We start from the raw sequence: 17,225 nt of genomic DNA, 5'->3' as shown, positions 1-17,225 counted from the left end.
TAATATTATTTAAAGAAGCTGTGAATTTTTTTTAATGAATATGTTAAAAGCATGAAACATATGGTTTAGTTGTGCAAATTGTGAACTTACTGTTTTGCAAGTGACACTATTGCACAACCCCATTCTTAACATTTAGGAAATACATACTTTAAGTAGAAAAAAGTCGGTTTCTGTAATCAGTGACTAAGCATTTCAGATTTTTCTTTTTTTTTTAATCATCTTATACTGTCGCATACACTAAGAAGTAATTTTAATCGGCATGTTGCTTACAGTTTAACTTTAAATTTGAAAATAAGTGTTTTAGTGATACAAATAAGTCTTATTTACGAGGAGTACCTGAATGCAGCAGGAGTTTCCGTTCTCCCGTGTCACGTGACAGGGGAAATGCTGCTCTGTGACTGGTGATGTGACAACGCAGCTAGCAGTTGTTAGCGAGTTTGTTGACTTTTACATTTAGGTATTTGTCCACATATTTAAGGGAAAGGGCGCTAAAATGGACAACAGCGGGAAGGAAAAAGAAGCGGAGCTTTTAATGGCGGAAGCGGACAAGAAAATAAAATCGTCAAAGTCGTTTTTTGGGGCGCTGTTTGGGTAAGTTTGTCAGACAGCTAGCGTAGCTGTTAGCTGGCTCTCTCAAAAAGGGGCCAACTATGCGGAAGGTGACTGACTAAGCAGATATTCATCCCATTTATAGCGGAAGTAACATATAACTTTTGTTCTGGGCAGTGAATCTTTGGTTAAATTTTTGTTTTATGTTTAAATGGTGCTGTCGTGGCTGCTGATGTTACGCCACCGTTCCTCGGTTTAGTGACTCGCAGGTTTGTAAACAGTATAACATTTTGTCATTCACTGCAATTATTGCCCAATAAAAGGAGTTCACGTATTGACTAGTGAAATATGGTTGAGTCTTAACTTTACATAACAGAAAATATATATTTTTTTGCCCCAAGTGCAAAGCGTACTTGTGTTGCTACAGCACCATCTCCTGGAGAAAAAATGTATTACAGATCACATGTCAATCACATTTGTTTACAGACGCACATAGATTGTACTTAGGGTTAGTCTGCACAGATAAATCACATATTTATCCAAAACAGTTTTAATGTCTCATTTGTTTGTATTTCTGTCTTTTAAAATGCTCACAGGGGTTCCTCCAAGTTGGAAGAGGCCTGTGACATGTACGTGAGAGCAGCCAACATGTACAAGATGGCTAAAAACTGGTGTGGTAAGTGTCTAACAAGACCCTCTTTTCCCAGCTGTTGTCTATAAACACAACCATTCCTTAAAGCTGCAAAAATTTCTTTCCAGCTGCAGGAAATGCTTTCTCGCAGGCTGCTCATCTTCACCTGCACATGCAGAGTAAACATGATGCAGCCACTAACCTCATAGATGCTGGAAATGCCTTCAAAAAAGCAGACCCCCAAGGTAAAGGCTCTTAATTTATATGCTTTTATGGATTTTATTTTTGACTCTCCAAGACTGTAGTTATGAGGGATAGTTTGGAATGGTTTAAAATAACATTGCTTTCTAGGCATTTTATCCAAAGCTTCTTACTCACAACTTCATTTTTTTTTCAAAAACCCTACATGTGGCTTATACCAAGCCTACTGTCATGTAATAAAACAATATTAAATGTTTAAATTATAGCCCAACATGTGTGTTAAGCATTTTCAACGCAAATAAAAGCAAACATATGCCTCAGGTATGCAACAATTTTACTTTCTCCACAATTCTATTTAAATGGTTTAGCGCAGGGGTCACCAACCTTTTTGAAACTGAGAGTTACTTCATGGTACTGAGTCATACAAAGATCTACCAGTTTGAAATAATAAATTTGCTCAGTTATAATTAGTTATAGATTATTATTAATGAAAAATGATACTTCTCTATGTAAAGACACAGATTTCTCACCATAATTATCAACAATGACAACAAGCTAGGAAACAGATATCAATATTCAGAACTTTATTAATCTCAGTAATTGTTAAATTTTCAGATGATCACTTACATCGCTACATTTCATGGGAAAAATGTCCCATTTTCATTATGTTGTACCATGTTTATCAATTATTTAATGTTAAAGAAAAATCAACTTACACATTTTTAAACAAATCTTGTCACATTTTGAACTAATGACCAAATCTGGAGCATTTTTAACAAAATTAATGATCTTTGAACTGGAGTAGGTCAGAGGTCACCTAAACTTATCTAAAGTTCATGTATCATGAACATATTTTTAAGACGTTTTAATTTGTAAATCTATGTAAGTGTAATTAAAAAGCAAATAGCAACAGACTAAAATGGAATTTTAGACGCAGCTCACAAGTGTGTTGTGCTAATTTTAGAAGAGGCCTGTGGGGAACTTGTGTGGTCCTTGGGGGCGACCTGGTACCCACAAGCACAGTGCTGGTGACCCCTGGTTTAGCATGTTGTTGTTCACCTTTCGGCAGATCCAGTCAGGGATCAGCTGTCACTGATTCACACATTTGGGCCAAATTCTTCCCCCATCCCCACATTTACCCCTCCAAACGGAGAGTTGTGGAAAAATAGTGTCTTCAAATTCAGACGTTCCTAACCCTCGATGATATTGCTGTTCATCTACGTTAGTGCGTAGCTGCTAGTGCTCAGAAAATACATAGCAACATCGTTTTTATGGCTTTTAATAGTCATGCTAAAGCAAAAAGTAATTACTCACATTTAAATATAAACTTCTGTGCTTTAGAGCACACCAAAGTGAAGAAATGTGTTTCTCCTCCGTGGCACAGCGCCACACGGATCACCTTACTGGTTGAGGGATGGTAAGCCCTAAGTTCCTACCTGTTTCCATTAAAGACACAAGTTCAGACACCACTGAAGCTCCAATTGCCCCAACAATTGTCTTTATAATTAGGCAGCAGCTTGAAGGGTCTTCCTAAGGACCCACAGTAGATTAAGCTCATTAAGCCTGATCACCCACATGGAGTGGGTCTTTAAACATTGACATTACTGTGTGAGTTCAGTTGCTTTTTTTTCTTTTTCTAAAACAGAAAAAGTTCTCAAACGTACCACGTTTGGCTATAAGTGAAAAGTTAAATTATTAGTTTGAAGCAAAAATATTTCAAACAAATTGTGTTGCCAGATATCTATTAAAAATAAGCTATTAGAATAAAAGTTTTAATAAACTTAAAGGAATTTCTAAAAGTTTAGCATCTGAATGATTAAACGTGATGGAGTTAAAGAAAAGTTACAGACTGTGGTTATTGCTAAAAACAAGACATTCTAGAATGATGTACAAAACCAGATGTACAAAAATCCGTTAAATTTATCTTTGCAATCGTTGATCTGTAGAAACTGATAATCACCTGAGTAAATGAAGAAATTGCAACTATAAGGAGGTAATAAATGTTTGACCTAAAAAGAATCCCTGCAGCAGCTAACCCGTTCCAAAGATAAAACTGAATCTCTTGAAACTTCAAAGTTGGAATCTGGAAAATATTTTATAATAACAGGTGCCTGTTGTTGCTGGGGGGCTAAAACTCCCATGGAGCAGGAGTTCTCCTGCTGGTGGTGGAGCTGCAGGCAAATGTGAGCAGTAAAGTTAACACCACCTCAACAGTGGATCTCTTCCGTCCCGCCTTAAGCCTCCCATTCAAGACTCATTTAATTGTCTAGACCAGAAGTCTGCAACCTTCAACACTTAAAGAGCCATTTGAGTTGGTTTCCCGCCGACCACAACCCAGTCGGAGTCTTCCTTTACTGCAACCTGCGGCTCCAGAACCACATGTGGCTCTTTTACCTCTTCGTTGTGGGTCTCTGTTTAAAGAAAAACAACATTTTAACTGGTAAAAAGTCATTAAGCGGTAAAGTAAAAATTTTAGTAAAGAAAACAAACTAAAACCTTATTTATCTAGTTAACAAACAGTTGAACGACTCATGCATACATATCACAAGTTGAGCTAAATCAGAGTTTTGTGGGCCACGGAAAATCTGTTGGAAAGCAAAACTAGAATTAAGGGGTACCAGATTATAAAATGGATTTTCTCTTTTTGAACAATGTTTCAGTCTTCCTTTTGGGTCGAGAAATACAGTAAGTCATTTAAATAGCTCTGATTTATTCTTTAATTTGGATTTATGTATTTTTGGCAGAGATCTACCAAAAATGGTAGAATAAACTTTTTTTTTTTTAAATCACTGCTGATATTACATGACCTGCTGCTACATTGACAGCGTTATAGAGTTATAAACTGTTTCATATTTTGAAAAAAACAAGGGTATATTTTTCTTTCCTATTGTCTATTTTCCATTTTTCTTTATATTTATGTTTTATTCATGCAGGAAAAGTTCATTTTTATTTATCATAATAGTAACATTGACATAAATACAAATCCATGTCTTATTTTTCTTAAAGACGAAGCATATATAAGCAAAATTGTTTTTTTTACATAAGTAAAACATAAATAATAAAAGAAAATAGCCTTTATATGAAATTGTTTATAGCTTTCACATTACTTCTTTTCAAAATAAAAGACTTCCTGACCAACATTACTACAGCAAATGTAGTAGTAAGTAGTGTAATGACAGCAGGGATTTAAAAGAAGCATTTCATTTTACTGTAAGTAGTTCATCTCAGACAAAAAAAATCACAAACCTAACAAACTTAAATGAATTCAAGCCTATTTACTGTATTTTTGTGAACGAGTTACAGAAAGTTGGAGTAAGATTACTTTTTTTTACTTTACTGCTTAGTTTAAAGTGTATTTTTCTTCAACCATAGAGTTCAAAGACCTACATGAGCTGCAGGTTTCAGACCCCAGGTCTAGAAAAAATGCTAAAATCCAGTTTGTTTCTCTGTGAGCCACTCAGCCAAGTTTGTTTTCTCGTTACTGCTCCTAATGACAGAGTACAGTAGTTCTTCATTCTTCTGGTGACATGACTGGACTTGTTGTTGTGCTGGAGTTCTGCTCACATGTTCCATCTCCATCATCGCTCCCAGAAAAGAATGTAAACATTTTGATCAATGTTTCAGAAGCTTCCACTAGGTGTTGTTTACATGCCGACCCATTCCCATTTCAGTTTTTCTTTAAAATTATCCATAAATCATTGGTTTGCTGTGAAATGGAAATATTGATAACTTTGTTCATCAAAAACTGAACATTTCCAGGGTTTACAGCAGCAAAAATCTCCTCATGCTCTTGAATGGCTTTGATGTTTCGCTACACTCATTTCCTCGTATATTTGACAGGCTGATTTGAATATGCAAACATCGGAGGCCTTGTCCCTTTCCTGAAAAAAAAAGTACTATATTATCAAAAGTATTGGCTCACCCATTTAAATGATCAGAATCAAGTGTCCTATTCACTCGTTGTGGCCAAATCCAGACTGTTTTTACAAACATTTGTGAAAGAATCTTCAGCTCTCAGGAGCTCAGTGAATAGGATGCCACTCATGCAACAAATCCAGTCGTGAAATGTCCTAAATATTCCACTATCAGAACAAACTGAAAGAGTTTGGGAGCAACAAAAACTCAGCCACCAAGTGGTAAACTGACAGAGAGGTCAGTAGATGCTGAAGTGCAAAGAGGTCGCTTTATGTTTTATTTTCCTCCATCAGAAAAATGCAACAAGATCATGTTAAAAACACAATTTTTAATGGAGTCTTTAAAAAGTCTTGAACTAAAATAAGGTCTTATGAAGCATTAAATTGTCTTAAACGCTGATGAATGGGGCTTTTCTCATCAATGCAATGTCACTTCCAGTCATCCCAAAAAAAAAACACATTTCCAGGATGTGTCATAAAGTCACTCACTAGTCATAAAACACTTACCTAAAGTATCTCATTAGTGCTGAACAATGGGAAAGGACACTTTTATGGAGAAATGGTTTAACAAATAGGGATCAGTTGTGGTTTAAACCAGTTAGTGGAAATTCTTATGAAGTAAACCATCTGTTTTAAACTTTGGCACAAGGAGGATGTGTGGAGCAAGAACCAGCAGACTTCAGTTGTTTGTTTCATTTTCTTTGTAAATTAAAATAGATTAAGTGTTCTTTTAAAATGACTTTTGTGAATCTGTTGACTGTTCTAATTCAAAAGATGAGCAGCAGGAGGCGCCCCGCCTGACCATGAGAACTGTCCTCAGAGGCTCAACGCCTCTGTGATTTGTCAGATGAGTTAGTAAAGCTAAACGTCTGCACGAGTATTCAAATAATAATTTAACCACTGTGCCCTTAATGTGCGTGCAAAGCAGCACAATAAGAAACGCTATCCCTCTGGACGGAGGAAACTCCTATGTTTTATACAAGACATTCAAGCTTGGTGGCTTAGAAAAGTCAAAGGCGTAAAGAAGGGGTCCTTCAATCAAATCCAAGTTTTGGCTTTTCCTTCCACCCATATACGTTTACCTTTTTTTGTTTTCTCCACAGAGGCCATAAACTGCTTAAACCGAGCGATCGAGATTTACACCGACATGGTGAGTTTCAAAGCTCTGCAAGTTTAAAATAAAAAATTATAGCATTTTTAAAAATATATATTTTTCTGTTTTAGGGCCGATTCACTATTGCAGCGAAACACCACATCACCATTGCTGAGATTTACGAGACCGAGCTGGTGGACATCGATAAGGTCAGATCACAGAACATATTCAATTTTTTTTTTTTTTTTAGCCAAATAAATCTATCTGGACAAACAAGCACAAGTGGAAAAAGTAACATGTAGAAACTGTCCGTAGCAACAGAAAGATTTAAACAAATAATCAAAATAGTAAGATTTTTTTTTCCAAGTAATTTTACCTGTTAACTATACAATACAAATTATTTGTTTCTGTATTTTCCGGAGTGTAAGTCGCACCAGAGTATAAGTCGTAAGAGCAAAAATATTAGCTAAATGCCAAATTATTATTATGATATTATTATTATTATTATTATTAAAACAAAACTTGGGTTGGCCAAAACAGCTAGCATGTGCTGATGAAAATAGCTAAACTTCAAAATGGCCTAAAAAACTAAAAAAAGCCTAAATAAGCCAAAACAGCTAGCATGTGGCTGAAATCTTAGATAGATAGAAGACACTTTATTAATCTCTACAGAGAAATTCCATGTCTGGCAGCTCATCCATGCAAACCAGCAACACACTCAGAAGACAGTAGAAGAAGATGATTACATAAGAACAATGCGGTACAAATAAAACAAAGATAAAAACAGTATGTGGACATAATAAAAACATGAGTATGATGAATAAAAAGATTATAAATGTCTAAAACAGTAATGATGAAAGAATGAAATGTAAAAAATGAATAAAATGTACAGTCAGCAGTTTGTGTAATAAAACCTCATGGCAAAGCTAAACTCCAAAATAGCCTAAAAAAACTGAAAAAAAGCCTAATTAACCAAAACAGTTAGCATGTTCCTGAAATGTTAGCTAAATAGCCTAAAAAATCTTAGTAAATACCAAAATAGTCTAAAAAGCTAGAAGAATGTCAATTTTTAAAACTGTTACTTTTTAACATCATTATGGCTAATAAAAAGGCAGGAATATTATTTCAGAATAAATCAACTTAAACCATAAGTAAACCTTAAATAACTTTCAATATTTTACTCTCCATAAATATAATTATACAAGTTAGAAATAAGTTCAAGATAATATCAGACCATTAATAAAAATAAAATGATCTGGAGGGCCGGATAGAATTACCCGGGGGGCCGGATCCGGCCCCCGGGCCTTGACTTTGACACATGCCCTACAGTCAGAGATCCTTAAGATCAGTGATGTAACTAAATTTCAAACATCCACAGTATTATTTTTCATTGGACTCGTCTTAGATTCATAAATCAAAGACAAGTCATTTATATTGGTCAATACCAAAAATCTAAAATACATTCAGATGATTATCATCAAAAACGTCATTTACATAAATCAGGTATAAAAAAACAAAAACATGTACAGATTGTTTTCACTAAAGATCAGTAATAAATCACACTTTAGGAAGAAAAAATATGTGCACAATTATTTTCATTTAAAAAAAGTCAGTGATTGGAGCATCAGCATTAAAGAAATGAATCTGAATGATTGTGAATATGTTCTAATATTATAGATTCATTCTGTGTTTCATGTGCAAACATCAGTGTGTTAACAGTGTACAGATATTCAGTATTATTATCCATTTCCTTATTATGATTTACCTTTCAAGAGGAAAAATCTGTTCTACCTCCCATATTTTGTTAAATAATTTTCTTTTTGACTTTTAAAAAATAAACTAATTTCTTTTCTTTTATTTATTTAATTTTCGATTTGTATGTGATTTTTTTTTCCTTCCTTTATTATTATTATTTTGAGCTTCTTTGACTTGTATTTTGGAAGGACTTATCGTCCAAACAATATGTTATACATTTGACATTTTTTCTCATATTTTGCTTAAAAAATAAAAATTATTACATTTTATTTGCTAAAAGACATTAATGGCTAATTTAAAAAATCTACTTTAAAAAGGAAATAAACACTTTTTTTTACCTTCTTAAAGTTCCTGTTGATTTGCTCTCCATTTGAACTGTCCAAAGATGAAGGGCAGTCACCCAGTTTCAGGATGGCCACTCCACCACTGTGCTGATGTTTACTGTTCGAACTCTGGAGTCACAACAGCTGCACAGCTTAATGCTTCATGTAGAAATGTGACACCCTCACAACGTTATTGTTTGTTTTCCAACAAACTGTTTTGTTTTTTTAACACCTGCCCAAAAAAGTATGTGAACCTCATGGGTTTCACTTAATTCCAACATAGTCACAAAAAATAAAAGTGTTTGCCTAAACCCTCATAAACATCAGTGCTTTACTGAATACATTATTCATAGTGACTGTGGTGGTAAGTATGAGAACCTTTGGCTTTAATCATGACTGACCCTCAGGGAGGGAGGAGGATGTTGTCACTCCAAAGCTGTTTCGGTGCAGCCACATTCTTGGGATTTCTGGTGTGAATTGCTCTCCTGAGGTCGTGCTTCTCAGTATGTTGAAGGTCAGGACTCGGCCCTCATTGGAGGTGAAACCATTCGATTGTTTGTTTTGGGTCGTTCTCCTATTGCATCAGCCGCATCCTCTGTGGAGTTCCGGCTTTAGATTTTGTTTTACTTAACTTTAAGATTAATTTCTCCATCAGTCCGTCCAGATCTGCAGACAGAAAACGATCCAAACCGGATTTTATAGATTAGTCGAGGTTCGAGTGTTCACTTCAAAACTATAGTGATTCTCCTGCTCCTCTCCGTACATCTTTTGGAGCATAAAAACTCAATCACGCTTTCAGCAATCTTTGTATCAAAATCTTCAACTTGTTCAAGACATTACCACTTGTATTTTTGGTTTTCATTAACTTTATTGTTTTTAAAATACTTTGTGAAATATGCCCCATAGGAAATGAATTTAAAAAATCGTCAAATTTCAACATTTTAAGTAGATTAACAACAAACCATTAAAGATATGTTTACAACTTTAATGGTAATTTAAAAAAAAATGAAATATATTTTAGCAACTTGTTAGCATTTTTTGCCTAATTTATCTGCTGTTTTTTAGGCTAATTTAGAGTTTAGCTTCTATTTTAGCAACAGGCTAACGTTTTTAAGTAATTTAGTTTACTGAGGAATTTAGTCTATTTTAGAGTTTAGCTAGTATTTAAGCAACAAGCTAGCTTTTTCTTTTCTTTTTTTGCTAATGTGGCATATACTGAGATTTTTTATGTTAATTTGGAGTTTTGCTAATTTTTTAGCAACAGGCTAACATTTTTGACACATTTTAGTTCACTGAGGAATTTAGGCTATTTAGAGTTTAGCCAGTATTTAAGCAACAAGCTAGCCTTTTTTTGCTAATTTGACATTTACTGAGGTTTTTATGTGAATTTGGAGTGTAGCTAATATGTTTGCAACATGCCAACGGTTTTGGCTAATTTATTATCTGCTGGGGTTTAAAGGCTAATTCAGAGTTGAGCCAATATTTTAGCAACAGGCTGACATTTTTGAGTAATTTAGTTTACTGAGGAATATCAGGCTATTTTGGAGTTTTTCTATTTTTTTTAAGCAAAGTGCTAGCTTCTTTGGCTAGTTTGGAAACTACTAAGTTTTTTTGGGGCTAATTTGGAGTTTAGCTTATATTTAACCAACACACTAAATATTTTTGCAAAATGTAATTTATTAGGGATTTTTAAGCAATTATACTACAAATTTTTCAGAAATGTAGGTCAACTTCAACTCTCTTTCATAGTTCCTTAACAAAAATTCCAGTCTTTTTGCAAACTTAACATTTTGCAAAAAGCTTTTGCATTTTCAGCAAATCCCATAAGCAATTAAATCGAGTCACCATTTTCAGCAAAAAGCTTCAGCATCTTCAGTGACTACTTTCAGTAAAAATCATTCACACTAACATTATTGCAGGTAATGCAACTTTTCTAGTTAGTTTTTGGTTTCATCTGGCACAGAATATTTTGCCAGCAGGACAGTGGAACGTCCTGGATATAAATTTCACCTTGTGGACGTCGTGCTCTTTTATTTTATCTGTTTTAGTCAATGTGTCTCTTTTGGACTCTTCGGGTGTCCTGCTGGCCTCACTGAGCATTCTGGGCTCTCACAGGCAGAACAGAACCTGAGCAGGACTCTGTTTGCGGATAGTCTTTTGCAGCTCCATGCAAGAACATGATTCTGGACCTTATGTCATCTAAGAGCTCTTTTGTGTGAGGCATCCAGCAATGCAAACTCAGGCCTGTGTTTTGATAGGGCAGGGCAGCTCTTAGAGCGCTCATTAACCTGCGGGTTCTCACACTTGTCATTCTGACAGTGTTTTTCTGGTTTTTGCCTCAGGATATTTTGTTTCTGTGTTATGACCTCAATCATTTTGTGTTGTAATCGGTGACTGTATATGAGAACTGGACTGAGTGACCCCTCCCCCGTCCAGTACCTGCTGGCTCCAAGAAGCCTCCAGACTTTTATAGGGAAATAAACTGCTGTTACTCAGTCATTCTATCTGCTAGAATAACCATTCTTACTCTGATACCTTTTCTAATATCTTGATAATTCTACTTTTTTTCTGATTTTTTTTTCTTGAAGTTATTCAAGTTATAAACTGACCAATCAGATGCATTGATTAAAAGTAGGTGAAGCTTGCTGGCCCCCCACATACAATGTTCAAAACGTTTAACATATTTTGTGTAGCCCGCTTTCAAGTGGTTTCAAGCTCCCGTCTGATTGGTTGGCTCAGTGGTTGCCATGGAGACAATGACTTTGCTTACCAACCTTGTCTGGTTCTAAACTGACTTCATTTTATTGAAGCCGGACGTGAACTATTTCCTGTGGGTGACGTCACACTTGCTGACTCCAGTTTTTATATACAGTCAGTGGTTGTGATGCAGAAATCCAGGTAATCCTAAAAGGGTTCACATACTTTATCTTAATTTAACGGCTTTCAAACCTCATGTTTTAACATTTTATTGTTTATTTGTGTTAAATGTGGGTATTTTTGTCACTTTTACCTCCTTTCTCCTTCAGGCTATTGCTCATTATGAACAGGCTGCCGATTATTATAAAGGTGAAGAATCCACCAGGTAATTTTTATTTAACTTTTGGGATGATTCGTTGGAATTTTCTGAAAATATTTGTTTTAATCTCCCGTTTTCCTCCTCAGTTCAGCGAACAAGTGCCTTCTGAAAGTAGCGACCTATGCGGCTCAGCTGGAGCAGTACCAGAAGGCCATTGAAATCTACGAACAGGTGAGACGCCGACCGGGAAGCCGGCCCCCGTGGCTGCGCAGGCTGAAGCCGGTAGTCAGCTGTTGTTTTTGCTTCAGGTGGGAACATATGCCATGGACAGCACGCTGCTGAAGTACAGTGCCAAGGATCACTTCTTCAAGGCCGCACTCTGCCACTTCTGCGTGGACACGCTGAACGCAAAGGTAAGAAAAAGAACGTCTGCATTACTGCGTCAAGAAAAGCCCCTCTTCTAATGTTCCTCCTGTGGTTTCTCAGCTCGCCGTGGAGAAATATGAAGAAATGTTTCCCGCCTTTTCAGACTCGCGAGAGTGCAAGCTGCTGAAGGTATTTTTATTTTGGCTCTTAAGTCTTCTGATTGTTGAAAACATTAAAAAGTTTTGCAGTGTAAAGAAATGCTGGTTTGAATAAACAATCTTTGAGCGCATGCAGATGATTGAACTGATTGAAATCAAACTCTGATTGTTAAGTGATCAGTTAATTAAACTAGGGATGTCCCAATCCAATCATGTGATCAGAAATCAGTCTTGGTTACGCAATTTCAAACTTGTTTGAAATCGGATGTATCACAATCAGGAATCAGATCTGGATTTTATTCAGATTATTTTGATTAATGCTATGTATTTCAAGCTTATTGCTACCAATAAAAACCATAGTAGAAGTCACCATGTCACAACATTTTATTGCTGTGAAGCACAGCGGAATAAGGCACAAGTTTGAGCAGGAAACACACACGTCTGATGGAGGAAATACTTTACAGTTCATAAGAAGAATTACGCAATAGCAAACATCATTACCTGCAGGTCAGGTATTTGGAAAGTAGGTAAAGATAAGCAGTATTTAAGACAACAAACCCCCTTAGGTATGTCAATACACAGCGTTTACAGCATGAACCCAGTCTGGGGTTAAACCACAATCAGCTTCAAGTGGAAATTAGCTGTTAAGACACAATCTGGTGCAAGAATCTTTGCTTTTTGAGCTCAGTGTATTTGTACGCTGTCCTGATCAATTAATGAACTAAATTAAACTAAGTGATAGTGAAAGTGATAGAAAACCAGAATTTAAAAAAATGAAGGCATTCAGGTTGAAAGTACACATTATAAGTTCAGTACAAATATTGAAAATTTGAGTATTTAAATAAATAAATAGGTAAATAAAAAAAATAAATATGATAGAAATATTACACATACAAAACAATACAAACTTGATAGAAATATTTAAAATGTGAAAAATAAATAACATTTAATAAAAATAAGGACAACTTGACTAAAATATTTTAAAACATAATAGAAATATTGAAAAGTAAAAGATAAAACTTTATAAAAACAATATTCAAAATTTAAAAGGATTTGAAAACTTGATAAAAATTGTGAAGTTTTGGAAAAAAAGGTTGATAGAAATATAAAAATAATAGTGAAAACACGGTAGAAATATCTTAAATATTTGACAGAAAAATAAAACTTTATAGAAACATTGGAAATTTAAATGTTTAAAAAGTGGCATAAATATTGAAAATAAAAAATGTGAAAGTTTAACATTTTTTTTAGAAAATTGACAAAAAATAAAAAATGTTATTGTTTTTAACCTAATAGAAATTTTAAAATAATAAAGTAAAACTTAATAGAAATATTGAAAATTCTAAAGAGATTGAAAACTTCATAAAAATGTTGAAAATAAAAAAAAACTGAAAACTTGAAAGAAATGTAAAAAAAAATTGTGAAAACTAAAAAAAATATCTTAAAATTAGAAGAAATTGTGTAGAAATATTGAAAATTTTAAAAAATTGAAACAATGAGCTGAAATATTGACAATTTGAAAAGAAATTTGAAAACTTGAGAGAAATTGAGAGAACATTCAGGGTGAAAAAAGTAAATTTAATTCTCAGTTACGGTAAAAAAAAAGCATGACACTGTTACTAATTAAAAAAAAATGTTTATTTGTAACAGCTGCTCTTTTTTTTTTTTTTTTTGCATTTCTCTCTTTTGCTTGAGTTTTGTACATCAGAGAAGTGAACAGGAATGACATCATCATCATGACACTGTTTCATTTGATTACATGCTTTAAGTTGAACTGCTGTTTTATTTACTCATATAGCTCTTTTCTACCTTCCTTGAAGGCCCAAAGTGCTTTACAGTCACAGACCCTTTCACACATACATTCACACATACATTCACACACTGGAGGCGGCTCTGCTGCCGAACACTGGCGCCAACCTTCCATCAGAGGCTATGAGGGTTCAATGTCTTCGGCACAAGACGGGAATCAAACCCGAAATCTTCTGATCTGGAGTCAACCACCATACCACTGTACCACAGCCGTCCCATTATTGAAATCAAAGTTTTGTTTAAATTTACCTCATTAAGATCAGTCAATAGTTAACTAGTTTTACGAGCTGATAGGCTTTTATTACTTGATTGTTGGAGCTACCTTAAATATAGGAGCACTGCTGAGGCCGTAGTCACATATCCGTAAGGCTAATGTAAGCTGTTGTACAATCACTATTTGCCAACTGATTGTGGATGAATGCCACATGCACAGGCTGTGCATGTGATATGCTAGTGCCTGTAGGATGTCCACACAAACTACACTCTGATTTTCTAATGTCCTCATTTACCACACGCACAGCACTAACAGAGTCTCTTGTGCAGGATTTTGGGAGAGGGGTAACGAGATGAAGTGTTTATGATGTGTTTATTACCCTACAAAATCAGCTTTAATTGTATTATAATCTAAATTCCTCACAGTAAACAATGCAAAAGCCGTCATTCAAGCATCTCTGAGTACTTCTCTAAAACGCTGCTCTCTTTGTGAAGCTAGCAGTGATTAGCAAAACACACTTTTCATATGCATTTAAAATACCGTATTTTTCGGACTATAAGTCGCACCGGAGTATAAGTCGCAGGGGCCAAAAAATGCATAACGAAGAAGAAAAAACCATACATAAGTCGCACTGGAGTATAAGTCGCATTTTTTTCAAGTAATTTATTTTACAAACTGGTTGAAAAAAACGATATTACATCATCCTGGAAGGTAAGTTATAACATTCATAATTGAATAGAAAACAGGCTGAATATGTGTCAACACATATTCACATATTAGCATCATGAAAAAAACGAAAAGGTGTAGCATTTATATAACATAACAGTTTTATTTAACTATAGCCTCAAGAACTCATCAACTTTGTATCTTTACTGTAATTAATTGCACGCAATCTCACTCCATATCACTAAATCTGTTAAATTCTTCGTCCTCTGTGTCACGTCTGAATAACTAAAGTAAATAAAGTAATTGCATAGATCACCATAAGAGGGCACTCTAGACTTACGGTCCATATCTCATCATTAAAAATTCGTATATAAGTCGCACTGGAGTATAAGTCGCAGGGACATTCAAACTATGAAAAAAAACGCGACTTATAGTCCGGAAAATACGGTACAAAAGTTTGGATGTTGTTCGTTTTTGGGGGTGACGTTCAGACACTCTGCTGAAGCCGGCTCTAGATTGATGTCATGAAATGGGCAGCACCTACAAGAAGTGAAAGGCGGAGCCTCAGAGATCAAGTCGTTTTACTTTCGGGTATGAAAAGGAGCTTGTGAAAATAAATCATATTTCACTAAAAAGCCGTTCTTCTTTGACAAAGGTAAAATATTATCATATATATGAATATAGTTACTCTGAAAGGCTCATGCTGCCTTCATGATTCGTACGTCAAATTCACTGTCTTAACGCCTTGACTGTTGAGTAACTGCCAACAAAATTAATTCGACCACATCATGGAAAACATGGATGATGTTGAGTGACTAGCTTGGGTTTATATGTTTTGGAGAGCTCTACAGAGGCACCGGCAAACACATTGCCGTGTCTGGGTTCACCAGGTCATGCAAAGAAAGTGGATGGAAGTTCGAGATGAAAATCCTCTGATATGGCGGCCATATTGGATCTTTTTTTCTAGTCACTGAAAGCATCACTTGCCCAAAGCTGAGTCGCCGCGCCCGACGCCATAATCGTGCAGCAGGACCTCAGACCGTGTCTGTACATCGACTTAACATCAAAACTTTGTCCAGTGTGAATGCAGCATGATAAAGGTCCTAAAAGTGTTTGCTACAACAAGTACATTTGCATGAACATTTTCGCGCTACGACCTTGATATTTTGTGCGAATCATCTGCGACCTCCACATTGTTTTGCCCGTCTCCACCCAGAGTTTAAGTGTTAAATGATCATATAAAAATATGTGACAATGCCTCTTATTGGATTGTGAGTCAGTGTCAACAGATTCCTAAAATCAAGTGACTGAACTCAGAGATTTAAAAAAAACCTGATTGGGACATTCCTAGATTAAACTGAGGAAGTTAATCTGTTCTGGTTGAAATTCTTTGTTTTTGGATGAATGATTTTTTATTATTATGCTCAAAAGCTTCTCTCTCTTTTTGAAAACTAACCACAGAAACTTCTAGATGCGTGTGAAGAACAGAACGTGGATGCATACACTGATTCGGTGAGTGAAACCCACTTCTGTTATTTCTCCTGATGGTTTTACCGCTTTATTAATGCAACCCAACGACTCGCCGACAAACGTCTGAAAACATATTTATTAACCAGAATAAGGAAGTGAGCTGCACAACGGTGGAGGGTTTACTTCCTCATGTTTACCCGGTTACAAGATCTGTTTCTAAAGAACATTTTTTGTGTAATTGTTGTTATTTTTTGCACCTTTTTTCTACGTTATTTTCATGAATTCATTTTCATTTCCAGGTGAAAGAATTCGACAGCATTTCCCGGTTGGACCAGTGGCTCACCACCATGCTCCTCCGCATCAAGAAGACCATACAGGACGACGACAACGACCTCCGCTGATTCACCTCCTCCTCAGAAACCGACTTGGTCTCCTCTCGTTTGCCTTGAGCCCCCACCCCCCACCCTTCACCCCCCCTCAGGCAGCAGCATTCCGACATTTTATGAACCTGCGTTCTCTTTGATGGATGCTGTTTCTCTCCTGTCGGTCGCAATATTCCCAGTTTTTCTTCCTTTTTAAAACCCAACCACCACTTCTCTGTACTTTTGGTTTGAACACTATTGTCATGAGTGCACAGAGTCTGTTCCGTCTGTGTTTTGCTGCAGGTGTTAGCCCACAGAAGGGTCACATTCAGAACCGGGCTGCAATACCAAAAACCCAAACCAGCAGACTTGTATAATTAAAAAAAGAAAAACATTTTATTTTCATTGTAATATGATAAATGCAAGTGTGGCAACTTGCTAACAATTTAATCTGCTTTAGAATAAAGTATATTATTCCAAATTTGGATATAGACTGAACGGTCAGCCGTTTTATTCTTTATTCTGCCTTATTCTGTTCTCCGTGTGTGGACTGAAAGATTTAACGAACCAATCCATAATAAAAATAATAAATGAAGCTCGCCCCTGTCTTCATCGCCCCTGTGACCCGCCCTCACTGGCTGAGTGGCTCCTATATGCCCCTCCCCCTCTGCCCCTTCCACCGTGGTATGTGACAAATT

The 17,225-nt window shown here is 35.7% G+C and overlaps 1 protein-coding gene across 1 annotated transcript; it reads left to right on the top strand.

The window, feature by feature from the left end:
* Window positions 1-328: 328 nt before the first annotated feature.
* Window positions 329-17,122, top strand: napab (N-ethylmaleimide-sensitive factor attachment protein, alpha b). Its single transcript, XM_024277788.2, has 11 exons — window positions 329-591; window positions 1,146-1,225; window positions 1,309-1,425; window positions 6,399-6,445; window positions 6,520-6,597; window positions 11,493-11,548; window positions 11,629-11,713; window positions 11,791-11,895; window positions 11,969-12,037; window positions 16,157-16,207; window positions 16,465-17,122. Exons 1-11 carry the CDS (start codon window positions 494-496, stop codon window positions 16,564-16,566), a joined length of 888 nt encoding a protein of 295 aa, XP_024133556.1. The 5' UTR covers window positions 329-493; the 3' UTR covers window positions 16,567-17,122.
* Window positions 17,123-17,225: the final 103 nt, after the last annotated feature.

This window comes from Oryzias melastigma, linkage group LG13, assembly GCF_002922805.2.
Source record: "Oryzias melastigma strain HK-1 linkage group LG13, ASM292280v2, whole genome shotgun sequence".
Classification (NCBI taxonomy): domain Eukaryota; kingdom Metazoa; phylum Chordata; class Actinopteri; order Beloniformes; family Adrianichthyidae; genus Oryzias; species Oryzias melastigma.
Note: the sequence above shows the minus strand (reverse complement) of the source record. Positions and strands in the feature narration are given on the sequence as shown.